The following is a 13,138-nucleotide window of genomic DNA, read 5'->3' as shown; positions in this document are numbered from 1 at the left end:
GGCTGTGAGGTAGACAAGGGCCCTCTTTAGGGAGGTCTGTCTGAGACGCCAGGTGTGGCATAGAGAGTCCTGGACATCACCCCCAAGTCCCAGGAGCTCATCATCATCCCCGAGCTCAATCGTGTCTTACTCTTTGCAACCCCACGGACAGTAGCCTGCCAGGATCCATGGGATCTCCTATGCAAGGATACTGGAATGGGTTGCCATTTCTTTCTCCAGGGGATCTTCCCAACCCAGGGATAGAATCCACATCTCTCGTGTCTCCTGCATTGGCAGAAGGATTCGTTACCCACTGAACCACCTGGGAGGCCCTTGGATGGCATATTTGGCCTCCTTGTGCCAGGGCCATGTTCTGTTTTCCAGAGAACCCCATAGCAGAGGGACTGTTGTGGATTTGTCTTTTTATTTTTTAAAGAAATGGAAATAATAAACAAAAAATGCTCTAATAAAAACTTAAATAGAATCAATAAACCACAGTTTTCAATAGAAAACTTGGCACTAAAATCCTGGAATAAGAAATATTCTGAATAGTAAAGCAAATGCCAGAAATTTAAAGACAGAGAGCTTGAATACTACCCATTAAAAGTCTATGCTTGTCAAAACTCTAACAATTTATCAAAGAAAACTGGAAAAATATTCACCAAAATGATTTTAAGAAGCAATTAACTTTTAATGGTGGACATGTAAGTGATTTTTACTTTCTTTTTTGTAAGTTTCTATAGTCAATGTTTTAATCAAGGAATATGGGTCTTCCCTGGTGGTACAGTGGATGAGAATCCACCTGCTTATGCAGGGGACATGGGTTCAATCCCTGGTCTGGGAAGATTCCACATGTTGTGGAGCAACTAAGCCTCTGGGCCGCAACTGCTGAGTCCATGAAGCACAAGCACCTAAAGCCTGTGCTCCACAACGAGAGAAGCCACCACACTGAGAAGCCTACGAGCCACAGCTAGTTGCCGCTGTTCACTGCAACTGGAGATAGTCCACGCACAGGAATGAGGGCCAAGCACAACTAAAAACAAAAATAAATAAAGAATTTAAAGAATGCAGTCACTGAAGCAAACTGGTTCACATTTCAAAAAACCAGGAATATGTAATTTTAAAAAATATTATAAGATGTCAAAAATGAAAAAGCCAAGGACAGAAAATTTTCAAAGTGTCAAAAAAAAAAAAAATTGAAAGTAAGGTTTCTCACTTGATGGTGAGGTAGGGTTCTGGGAGTGGAGAGTCAGGGGATAAGGAGAGGTTTCATGAGCACAATCTTAGTCGATGAGAAGATTCTAAGACACACCAAGCACTCACACGAATGGACAGAAGGGGAGACAGTTTTTCCATGGTTGTCATAATCAAGGCAAAAGTCAGCAAGTTAAGCCACAGAATCCATCAATTTGTAAGACCGTAGTGTGTATCCATTCTGTACCCAGCCCTTGAGTGCTCTGGGCTCCAGGGGCTTGACCACTGCCCTCCTATTACCTAGAGCCACGTCCTTGGCTCAGTGTAGCCTTCAACAAGTCCCATGGCCACCATACCATAGGCACACTTTCTATTTTACTCTGATTTATATGTGTGAATCAACATCTATGTATAAGACTGATCGAGATGGTCGAGGGTTGGCATGACTGCATAGAGGTACATGCATGTATGTGGATGGTTATTTTACATGTGTGTTTCTAAGTCCATATATGAGTATCTTTATGCTTGTGTGACTTAATGTAAGTGTGTGTGTCCTTGTGTCAATGTGTGGAGGGAGTATATGTGTATATTTACTTATGTGTGCAAGACTACTGGAGTGGATTGGCATACCCTTCTCCAGGGGATCTTCCAGACCCAGAGATTGAACCTGGGTCTCCTGCATTGCAGGCAGATTCTTTAACGTCTGAGCCACCAGGGAAGTCCAGTGTACACACAAGCATGCATAAATGTTTCCATGCATATGTCTACCTCTATAGGCTGAATCCTTCAACCCACCTGATAAGTAGACCTTGCATGATATATATTTACCTACATAGGCTTATCAAGGTTGCTGTTAGAGGGATCATTATATCTGTGCTTGATGTAACCTGTGCCCTGCTGCCAGTACTTAGCTCAACTCCTCCTCCTTTAAATCACAATCAAATGAACCTCTCCATCCTTGACTAGGCAGTGTCTAAGGGAAACTGGGACTCTGTGGCTCTCAAACTCCCTGGCAGCTGTCTCCACTCTCACCAGAGTTTTTCCTCTCCCATATCATCTAATTAGACTCACAAGGGAAATTGAGGCTTCCCCTCTCTTCTGCCCATCCCTTCTCTCTCTGCAGTGCTCATTTTACCCTTGTTCTCTCCCACAGAAGCTGTCACTTACGGGTCATGCCTACCTGGGTGGGGGTGGTGGGGAGGGGAGCTGCTGCTGCATCGGACTGGTCACGCGCATGACATCAACAGGCCAGATCTTGTCATGGACACCCTTTCATGAGAAGGACAACTGATTTGAAGAAAGGAGGGAAAAACCCTGACTTCATAATCTGAAGCAAGTTGGGCAAGTGAAAATAGGTGTGCCCTGGTCAATACTTCAAGGCTTCATTGGAGTCAGGATTGGGTCATCATCACCCTATTGTTACTGCTGTGACTGTTTTTGTATTATCTGTGGGAGGAACTGTGAAGGCCCCTGGCCTTCTGAGTGGTCATGAAGAAGAAGGTAAACAAGCACTCAAAGTTATAAAAGGTCAGGAACATGTAAAAGAAGTCTTGAGGTTGGGGAAGAAGGAGAGCAGGGCAGAGATGGAGGAAAGAATAGATGTCTTCTTAGCTCACAAATTCAACTTTTTAACTAGCTATTAAGAAATGAGGGACTTCCTTGGACACCCAGTGGTTAAGACTTTGCCTTCCAATGCAGGGGTTGAAGGTTCTAGCCCTGGTTGGAGAGCTAAAATCCCACATGCCTTACAGCCAGAAAACCAAAACATAAAAAGAAACCCAGAAGCAATATTGTAACAAATTCAATAAAAGGATTTAAAGATGGTCCACATCAAAGAATCTTCAAAAGAAAGAAAGAAAAGAAACTGCTGGTTCTCAACACATGCAGTCGTATAGAAGATTTTGCTCACGAAGTCCTTCTGGTGTTGGGGGGAGTCCCTGTCTTGATAGACTTTCTCCAGCTGCTGCTAAAATGTCCACTGGGTTGCAGCTGGGAGAAGGGGGATGGAGGAAAGGCAACGCTGTCCCTGGCACTTCCTTTGACCTGCAGTTCTGAGGTTCAATGTGTCCAGCCATGCCTTGGGGCTCCTGTGAGAATGTAAATCCCCAGACCACTTCCAGCAACTGACTCAGTAAGCCTTAGAAGGCATCAGCGTCAATGGTCTTCCAAGGAATTCAGATGCTGATGGTACATGGGTCAGTCTTGGAGAAAGTCTGCCTTCCACCAGAGAAAGAATTCAGTTACAGCATATACAGTGAAATAGGAGAGACTTGGACTTGGGCCTTAAATGGACAATAAGGGTGCAGACTGAGGGCTACACATGCAGGAGCAGAATGAAGTTTCAGTTCAAAACTGGAATCTTAAGGCAGGAGAGGCTGTGGCGCTAGAAGAGGCTGCTCAGTCTTCTGAGGAGATGAGTACCAGTCTGTTCTGTGGTTTTGGATCAGCCATCTCCCCTCTCTCAGTTTTACTCACCTGTAAAATGAGAATGTCAGTTCTGATACTTTCAAATTCTATTGACATGAAATAATTTCCCCTTTTGCATTTTCTTTGCTCCTTGTTCAACTACTTCTTTGTTTCCCCTGGTTGGGCTCCTGAGACTGGGAGAGGATTGTGACTCATTTCTTCCCACCAAAGAGTTCTTTTTCTCCCCCTGTGTGGTCTTAGGGGAAACAGATGTGAACTGCTTTGTGGGTGATCTTAAACGCTTAGCTTGGGGACTGCTCTCAAGGGGATAAAAGGCTGATAAAAGCATATAAACAGGATATTAGCAAATGATGGTTTTTTCCAGTAGTCATGTACAAGTGTGAGAGTTAGTCCAAAAATAAGGCCAAGTGCTAAAGAATTGATGCCTTCAAATTGTGTGGTGCTAGAGAAGACTCTTGAGAGTCCCTTGGACTGCAAGGAAGTCAAACCAGTCAATCCTAAAGGAAATCAACCCTGAATATTCAGTGGAAGGACTGTTGTTGAAGCTGATGCCCCAATAGTTTGGCCATTTGATGTGAAGAGGCAACTCATTGGAAAAGACCCTGGTGCTGGGAAATATTAAGGGCAGATGGAGAAGCGGGTGACAGAGGATGAGATGGTTGGATGACATCACCGACTCAATGGATATGAGTTTGAGCAAACTCTCGGAGATAGTGGAGGACAGAGGAGCCTGGCATGCTGCAGTCCATGAGGTCACAAAGAGATATGACTTAGTGACTGAACAACAACAGCAAGCAGATAAAGAAGAACCAAACTTCATTCATAGCTTCTTTTCTTCCCTAAGCATCAGCAACTCCAATTTCAGATACAAAATTTGTGGGAAACTGGAAGGCTGCCATGGGACTTGATTCAACCACGTTGCCTGAACTTCCGCTGTTGGAGACATAATCCTTTCAACTGTGCCTAGTGCTTTTTATTTCAGTGCCAAATGGCCAACCAAAGGTAGATAGGTCATTTTAACCACTGACAGTTTCAAATAGAGAACTTTATATTTCATATTTCCTCATTTATAATCTCTTTATATAAGCTAATGCACAAGAGAGAGAAGAATATGTGAAAAGAAAATAAATGTAGCAGATTTTTTTTTAAGCAAGACTTAAATTATCATTGTTATATAAACAAAGACTATGCAGTCCTGGGCAACTGCTAGCCATAGATTAGACACTAGGCTCTTAGTGTCCTTGAAGGAAAAGCAGACATGAAATAAGGTCACTTACAGCATGCTTAGTGGAGATGCTAGTAGCCATGGCCTCCAAGAACTAGAGGGCTCTTGAATCAAGCTTGTGGAACACCTATTACAAACCACATGTACCTGTGTGAGGACCCACAGAGATCCAGAAGGTAGAGGACAACAGTCCTTGCTCTCAAAGTATTAATAAATGTAGCTCGTTGTGGAGAAAACACACTTACAGACATGGGCAAGTGTAAGCATACTACAAAAGAAACCTCATAGTTGTATGCTAAAGGTAAAAATTGCTCAGTGAAGGGAGGCAAGTAAGTGCCTGGGGAGTCAGAGGAGGTTTGTGAAGAAGGCTGGACTTTATCTGGATCCAGTAAAATAATGTTGACTGCTGAGGCTGGCAGGAGGTCTTTGAGGTTGGGAAAATTCAAAGGAGGTTCCAGTATCCTGACAAGACTAGCCAGGCTGAAGAGGGAATTTTCAGTATGCCTGTCTCCTGGGAGGGGCTTCCGAAGTGGTGCTAGTGGTAAAGAACCCACCTGCCAATGCAGGAAATGTAAGAGACATGAGATGGATCCCTAGGTTGGGAAGATTCCCAGGAGAAGGAAATGGAAACCTACTCCAGTATTCTTGCCTGAAGAATCCCATGGACAGAAGAATCTGGTGGGCTACAATCCACAGGCTCAGAAAGAATCGAACATGACTGAAGTGACTGAGCATGCACACACATCCCCTGGTGAGAACTTTCCTTGTCTTACTTGAACAAATGATGGAGAAACATTTCCTGCTCTGGTCTTTCTTGCTGCAGCAGAAAGGAGAACTAGGGATGCAAGGGAACCCAGTCCACATGTAATTTGTTGAAACAACATTTATTAAGCATCTACAGTGTGCCAAGTATCGTGTTATAGGAGACAGGATGGTGCACAGAACACATGCTTGCCCCATCTGTCTGCTAACTTGCCCTTGATGGGAGAGTCCTAGTCACCTAGGGGGAAAGGAGAGTCAGGTCCTCTTCACAGTGGGCACAAATGGGGTGTGTCTGGGTAGTCCAGTTACATTCCATACAACCTGTCTTGAGAATCCACTGGGAAAATACTTTGTTTTTTAATAGAAAATTAAACAAAGTCACATAGAGGGTGAAACAAAATGACTTCTACAATTACAGGCTTTATAAACTGCAGGAAAATTTCAACAAAAATCAGCTACTTCACCTACCTAAAAGCAAGAACCAAATGCAGTGTTGGGCTTCTCTTCAGACGGTAAAGCGTCTGTCTACAATGCAGGAGACCCGGGTTCGAGCCCTGGGTTGGGCAGATCCCCTGGAGAAGGAAATGACAATCCACTCCAGCACTATTGCCTGGAAAATCCCATGGACAGAGGAGCCTGGTAGGCTACAGTCTATGGGGTCGCAAAGAGTTGGACACGACTGAGCGACTTCACTTTCACTTTCAGTTGTCTGGCTAACTGCACAGACTTTCTCCCACTCTATCTATTTGAGCAAATATACCACACATGCAAGCATTTATTGCTCCATTTCTTACTTAAGTACCCTTATAGATTTTTTTTTCATATATCTGTCTTTCACTAAATTATAGAGTCCTCAAGAGCAGCAATGGTGTGTTTTAGTTCTCATACCTCCCACTGCTGCAGATCTTAGGAGGCAAAGTGATTTAGAGGGAGGAACCACATGGTCCCAGTCCAGGCTCTCATCAACTGGCTGCATGACACTGATGAGTTATTTCCCTTCTCTGAGCTTCAATATTCTCAGTTACATGAGACTGTTGAGTAGGTCAACTCTAATAATACTGATAACTGCCATTGAATGTGCTCATATAATGTGCCAGCCACTTTACATATGTTCTTTCTAATTATCACAAGGACCCTGAAAAGCACTACCTCCATTGTGAAAGTGAGGATTGTCAGTATCAAGGAGTTAAGCAACTTTTTTTCACACGAGAATAAAGTGGCTAAGGCAGGACTACAAAGTCCAGGCTCTTTACTCTATACCCCACAGTCCAAGATCTTTGTTCATGCTTCCACTTCCATGATTGCCTACTTTCCAACCCCAGAGTTCTTTCCACAGATAAGCTGGAGTAGGAAGTTCAGGTATCAAGAGGTAGAATCAAACTTGCCATGGCTGAAGCCAGTCCTCTGGGCTCTCAGAGGGAGTTTGGCATTTCCCAGATGGAGGCGGGACCATGTCCTTCTCCCTTCCTGTCTCCCATTCCACATGTAAGCAGGGAGTATCAAAGGAAGTTCTGTCTCTAGACCATGGATTCAATCTTGATCCTTTGAGCTGCATAACAATTCTACCTGAAGTATATGTGGGTTAAGGGAAGCTGGTGGAGGTTGAAGATTATTGTTCCCTATGGGCTTAAATTTTAATCACATCTGTTCATGTTATACACACATACACACATGCACACATGCTTTCCCACAGAATGTTGCAATATGAGTTGTACTCTTAAAGTACTTTTGACTGTTTTGTTTATTTTTCCTATGATGGTGACCATTTTTCCTGAACCCAAAAAATCAAAACGCAGCAGTCCGTCATATGGTAGTCATTCTGGCTTATGGCACAGGAACAGAATCATGTGTAATCAAGATGTCCCAGAAAGTGGGGATTTATGGGGTTCTCCTAATCAGGGGAGAGGTTTTTGTTTTTATCTGTGGCTTTGCTCTGCCCCTCCACATTTTTCAGAACCCAAGAATATTCAAGGGCATGGCTGTCTCTTTTCTAGACCACCTATGGACAAAGGCTGTAAACACTATAAAGATGTTTGTTCTGGAAACTGGAATTTAGTCTGAGAAATTATTTTTTCCCCTTCCTTTTGATATCATACCCAATTTGCCTGCCACGGGTTGGTTTCCTCCACTGTGTCCAGAAGGAGGGTAGGCTTAAGGTCAGGAATGGTTTTTCAAGAAGTCCCTTGTTATCTCTAGAGTTATGTGCCACTGGTGGTGGGGGCGGGGTGGGGGGTGGGGAGGGGGGAGCTGGGATGATCCCAGGCACAGAGAGAGAAAAATGCAGAAGAGGCACTCTGCTTCTCTGAATCAGGCAGTAGAATCCTAAGAGTGTGTGTGCGCTAAGTCACTTCGGTCGTGTCTGACTCTTCGTGACCCTATGGACCATAGACTGCCAGGCTCCTATGTCTTTGAAATTTCACAGGCAAGAATACTGGAGTGGGTGCCCTTCTCCAGGGGATCTTCCCAACCCAGGGATCAAACTCATGTCTCCTAGGCCTCCTGAATTGCACATGGATTCTTTACAGCTGAGCCACCGGAGAAGCCCCTAGGATCCTAAGAGGAAGTGGCTGCAAATCTTGGGGACAGAGAACGTTGCAGATGTAGGCTGGAGAATGAATGGTTTTGGAAACCAGGCTTAGAGGCCCATTGAGAGAACCTGTCACCAAAATTGAGCATTGAGTTTGGCAAGAGGAATTCAACTATCTGAGCTATCCAGCTTCCCTTTTCAACCGGCACAAGAAAGCTCTCAGGGCATTTAGAAATGGGTTTTCATGGTGGCAGTGGGTTCATCCACAAGATATTGAGCATCTGTATGGGCTTGGCTCTGCTTGACACTGTAGAAGAGAAAATGAAATGTAAGTCTGCAGAGACCTGCTTCCTTATCCATGAGGCTATTTGGTAAGGTGGGAAGAATCTAGGCTTTTAAGCGAGAAAGAACAGAATTCAAAACCCATAAATGTCACTTACATTGCACAAACTTTGGCAAGTTACTTGATTTCTATGAATCTTGATTTCCACATTTGCTAAGTAGGGAAAACTCCCTCATAGAGTTTTTGTGAAGTCTAAATGAGCAACATAGGAAAAGGGCAATCTACATCAGGTCATTTTTAAAATGCTCAATAAATGTGAGCCTTTGAAGATCTCCCAATTGAAAAACAACTACTCCCACAGCTAACAGCATGCTCAACAGCAAACACTGAAAACTTTTCCTCTAGAATCAGAAACAAAACAATGATTCTCATTTCCATTATTTGTACAGGCACATCTTGAAGATGGGCTTCCCTGGTAGCTCAGCTGGTAAAGAATCTTCCTGCAATGCAGGAGACTCCGGTTCAATTCCTGGATCAGAAAGATCTCCTGGAGAAGAATTGGGCTACCCACTCCAGCATTCTTGGGCTTCTCTGGTAGCTCAGATGGTAAAGAATCAGCCTGCAACGCAGGAAACCTCGGTTCAATCCCTGGGTTGGGAAGATTCTCCTGGAGGAGGGCAGGGCAACCCACTCTAGTATTCTTGCCTGGAGAATCCCCATGGACAGAGAAGCCTGGCAGGCTACAGTCCACAGGGTTGCAGAGTTGGACATGACTGAGTGACTAAGCACAGCACAGCACATCTTGAAGATATTGCAGGTTCAGTTACAGACCACAGCAATGAAACAAATATCACAATAAAGTAAATTACACTGTTTTGGTTGCTCGGTACATAAATTGTGTCTGCACTATGTTATAGGCTCTTAAATGTGCAATGGCATTATATTTAAACAAATAATGTACATACCTTAATTTTTAAAATTACTGTATTGCTAAAAAATATGCTAATCATCATTTGAGCCTTCAGCAAGTTGTAGTAGTGACATCGAAGATCACTGGTCACAGAGCACCATAACAAACATAAGAATAAGAATAAGAATAATGAGAGACACAAAGTAATCAAATACTGTTGGGAAAACGGCATCAATAGACTTGCTTGACTCATGGTTGCCACAAACCTTCAATTTTCAAAAAATACAATGTGTGAGAAGCACAATGTAGCAAAGCACAATAAAATGAGGTATCCCAATATTCAACATGGCCCTGACATTCTAGCCAGGGCAATTATACATGAAAATGAAACAAAAAAGCATTCAAATTGGAAAGGAAGAAAGAACATTTTCTCTGTCCACAGACAACATGACCCTATATGTAGAGAGCCTTAAACATTATGCACACACACTCACACACTTTTAGAATTAATAAACACACTCAGCAAGTTTGCAGAATTAAAAACAAATTACCATGTAAAATCAGTTGCATTCCTGTACATTGACAATGAACAGTCCAAAAAGGAGATTAAGAAAACAATTTCATTTACTATAGTATTAAAGAGAATTAAATACTTAAAAATCAATTTTGCAAAGGAAACATAAGTCCTGTACCATAAAAAAATATAAAATATTGCTGAAAGAAATTAAGGAGACACCGATAAGTGAAAAGATACTCCACATTCATGGACTGGAACACTTAATATTGTTTAGATGTTAATACTACTATGCAAAGCAAATGTACAGATTCAAGGTTATCCCTATAAAAATTTTGTCATTTAGGAAAGAGAATTGCTAAAGTGAGAAAAAAAATTCATATGCTCATCATTGCCCCCCAAAAACCCTAAACTAAAAGCAGGCATGGGGGAGGTAAGTAGCAAGGACAGGAAGAAGGGAGCAATTAAATAAACGTCTTTTAAGCACACACACTACACAGTGTTCATCATCGGAAGTAGAGTATAAGGCAACGTTCTCCATAGAAAAAGGGGGATCAGGGAGTGGGTGGGTAGCTTTACTTTTAAATAGAAAGTTGGAATGTGCTGGAGGAGAGTCAGGGTGGGGTGGGGCGTGTGGAGTGGAGGCGGACTGGCTGCCAGTGGAGCCCTGGGTGCAGGGCCCTGGACGTCCAGGCGCCCGCAGTGGCCGAGGGGGCCAGGGAGGTACAGGAGAGGGAGGGGGCATGGCACGATGCGACTCCGGCAGTGTTGGGGGGAGGGGGCTCACTTTGCTCCTCGACGGAGTGAAATTCATGTTTTTCCTTTGGAAATAAGGGTTCCCACTCGTCCTGATTTAGAACGTCTCATTGGGCATGGCCAGTGTCCATGGTTTGGGCAGGCCAGGAGCTTGTGGTGAGAGGGGAGGGCCAGGGCAGAGCCAAGGGGCTTCAGAAGGAGGTGCATATGGGGCAGCAGAGCCCCTTCCTGTGGGGACAGTCGCACAATAGGAACGGGGGTTGAGGTGGGCCCATGACAGCGTGGGCCTCCTTTCTGCCAGAGGCCCAGGCAGGTCTGCATCTGTGGGGCCTCTGCCTCAGTTGGCCTTACAAGTTCTTCGTGACCAGGTGGGTCTTGTAATGCTTGGTGAGGTGGTCACTCCTCATGAAGCGCTTCTGACACTGGGCACACTCGAAGCGTTTGTCCCCTGTGTGGGTGTGGGCATGCCGCTGGAGCTCGTCGCTCCGTGTGAACCTCTTGCCACAGAAGAACCAGTTGCAGACAAAGGGCCGCTCGCCGGTGTGCAGGCGCACATGAGCCCGCAGCAGGGATGTCTTACGGAAGGTCTTGCCGCAGTCGGGGATGTGGCACACGTGCTTCTTCTTGCCCTGCTCTCCAGACCTCTTGTCCCCGTCCTTGCAGTTGGGACACGTGCAGGCCATGCGGCGCCGCTTTTCCCCAGGCTGGGTCTCTCCAGCCAGGGCCTGTTCCATCTGCAGCTGGATCTGGGTGGGGCTCAGCCCACTGATGGTCAGGTTGTTTCCAGATACATTCTGCACAGTCAGCTGCTGCTGTCCACCAGTGTTGGTGATGGTGACGGGCACGCCCTGGACCTGGACACCGTTGATGTTGATGGTCTGCATGGCCTGGGCCGCCACTGCCAGCTGTGCTGCGTTCAGGCTGATGATGCTCCCAGCAGGAGCGATCTTTGACAGGGGTCGTTCTTTTCGGAGAATTGCAGCCGAGTGCTTTTTGCTGGTCCCACTCAGATGGGCAGCACGGGACGCGGGGCTGCTACAAGTGGTGGTGGAGGCAGTCGCAGCTGTTGCTGGGGGGCTGTCCTGGACAAGGACCGTCTGTACCTCACCAGAAGGCGTACGGATGTAGACCTGAGTAGGTGACGGCTCAGCAGCCTGGATCTGGAAGTTCTGGGAGGGCTTCTGGGGGACGGTGGGGAGTGTGGCGGACGCTGCCTGTACCACCCGCAGGGCCTGCTGTGGAATCTGCACCACCTGCTGCTGCTCGGCCTTGGGGGGCACCACCTGGACCTGCTGGACCACGGCTGGCTGGCCCCCGCCGGGGCTCTGAACAATGAGCAGGTTGTTTCCTGCTTGGATAATGTTGTCTGCGGTGGTCTCGATCAGCACCGTCTCCACCTGCTCGGCCACAGCCACAGGGGGCTGGGCGGCAGGAAGACTCTTCTTCCTGGCTTTCTTGTTAGTCTTAGACAGTGGGGCAGGGGGGCTCTCCGTGAGGAGCTGAGTGGCGGCCCTGGGGTCGCTGGTGTTCACAAGGTTGTTGACAGGCAGAGTAAGGGTCACATTGCCACCGCCACCTGTGAGCTTCACCACATTGGCCCCGCTCTGTGCCGGAGTGGTGGTCGTACTTGACTTCTGGACAGGGGCTGGCTTGATGGGGACGGGCTTGTGACTGGATGGGGACGGGGTGATGATGGCTTGGTTGGTGCCAGGGATGATCTGGATCTGGTTGGTCAGACTGGGCTGCACCTGGATGGTCTGAGGACTGCTGGCCTGGATCTGAGGGACCGCCTGGTACTGGATACTGGTGTTCGATCGGGTCCCTTTGTTGACCACGGTGGGATTCTGGATGGCAAACACCAGCTGCCCCCCAGGGTAGGATGTGCTCAGCTGTGACCCCTGAATCTGAAGTATGTTTCCCTTGGAGGACAAGATTCCAAAACTATTCTTGCTGGGGCTGAGAGGGAGAGGGGCAGGTTTGATAGGGACGAGTTTCCGTGGAGTGGGCTGGGGGGGAGCAGGAAGCGTCACCGAAGCTTCAACAGCTGGAGGGCCGATTTTGCTACATGTCGCGGCAAGCAGCGCTAAGGGAGATGGCTGGGAGTCCTGGGTGGTAGAGGCGGCAGGCTGCAGGTAGTCACTGGGACTGACAGCGGCAGTGACAGCCATGCTGGTCTGTGGATCGCTCATTACGACATCTTCCTCCCTGGCCTCCGCCACCTCCACCGCCGCCGAGAGCCTTTAGCAATTCTCTTTTCTAAATGACACAGCATTTCAACTCAAATCTGGATTCAGATGAAACACCTTCCCATCCTGAACCTCCTCCCTCTCCTCATCATCTCCCCCACCCTGACCAGCCCGAGCCCTACTTGTGTACAGTGTATATTGTATAATAGACAATTGTGTCTACTACATGTTTAAAAACATATTGCTTGTTATTTTTGAGGCTTTTAAATTAAAACAAAAATCCAACTTTATTTTTAGTTGTAACTGCTTGAGGTATGTTTTATGAATTAAGTGACAGATTTGTTATCCTTTATTAACGATGTACTTTGTTGGTCA

The 13,138-nt window shown here is 46.1% G+C and overlaps 1 protein-coding gene across 1 annotated transcript; it reads right to left on the bottom strand.

Annotated features, from left to right (window-relative positions):
• Window positions 1-10,271: 10,271 nt before the first annotated feature.
• On the bottom strand, window positions 10,272-12,929 carry LOC133252856 (transcription factor Sp2-like). The gene has a single exon (XM_061425831.1). It carries the CDS (start codon window positions 12,764-12,766, stop codon window positions 10,925-10,927), a length of 1,842 nt encoding a protein of 613 aa, XP_061281815.1. The 5' UTR covers window positions 12,767-12,929; the 3' UTR covers window positions 10,272-10,924.
• Window positions 12,930-13,138: the final 209 nt, after the last annotated feature.

The sequence above is a fragment of the Bos javanicus genome, chromosome 8 (genome assembly GCF_032452875.1).
Source record: "Bos javanicus breed banteng chromosome 8, ARS-OSU_banteng_1.0, whole genome shotgun sequence".
NCBI classification, from domain to species: Eukaryota; Metazoa; Chordata; class Mammalia; order Artiodactyla; family Bovidae; genus Bos; species Bos javanicus.
This window is presented reverse-complemented; position numbering and strand designations above follow the sequence as displayed.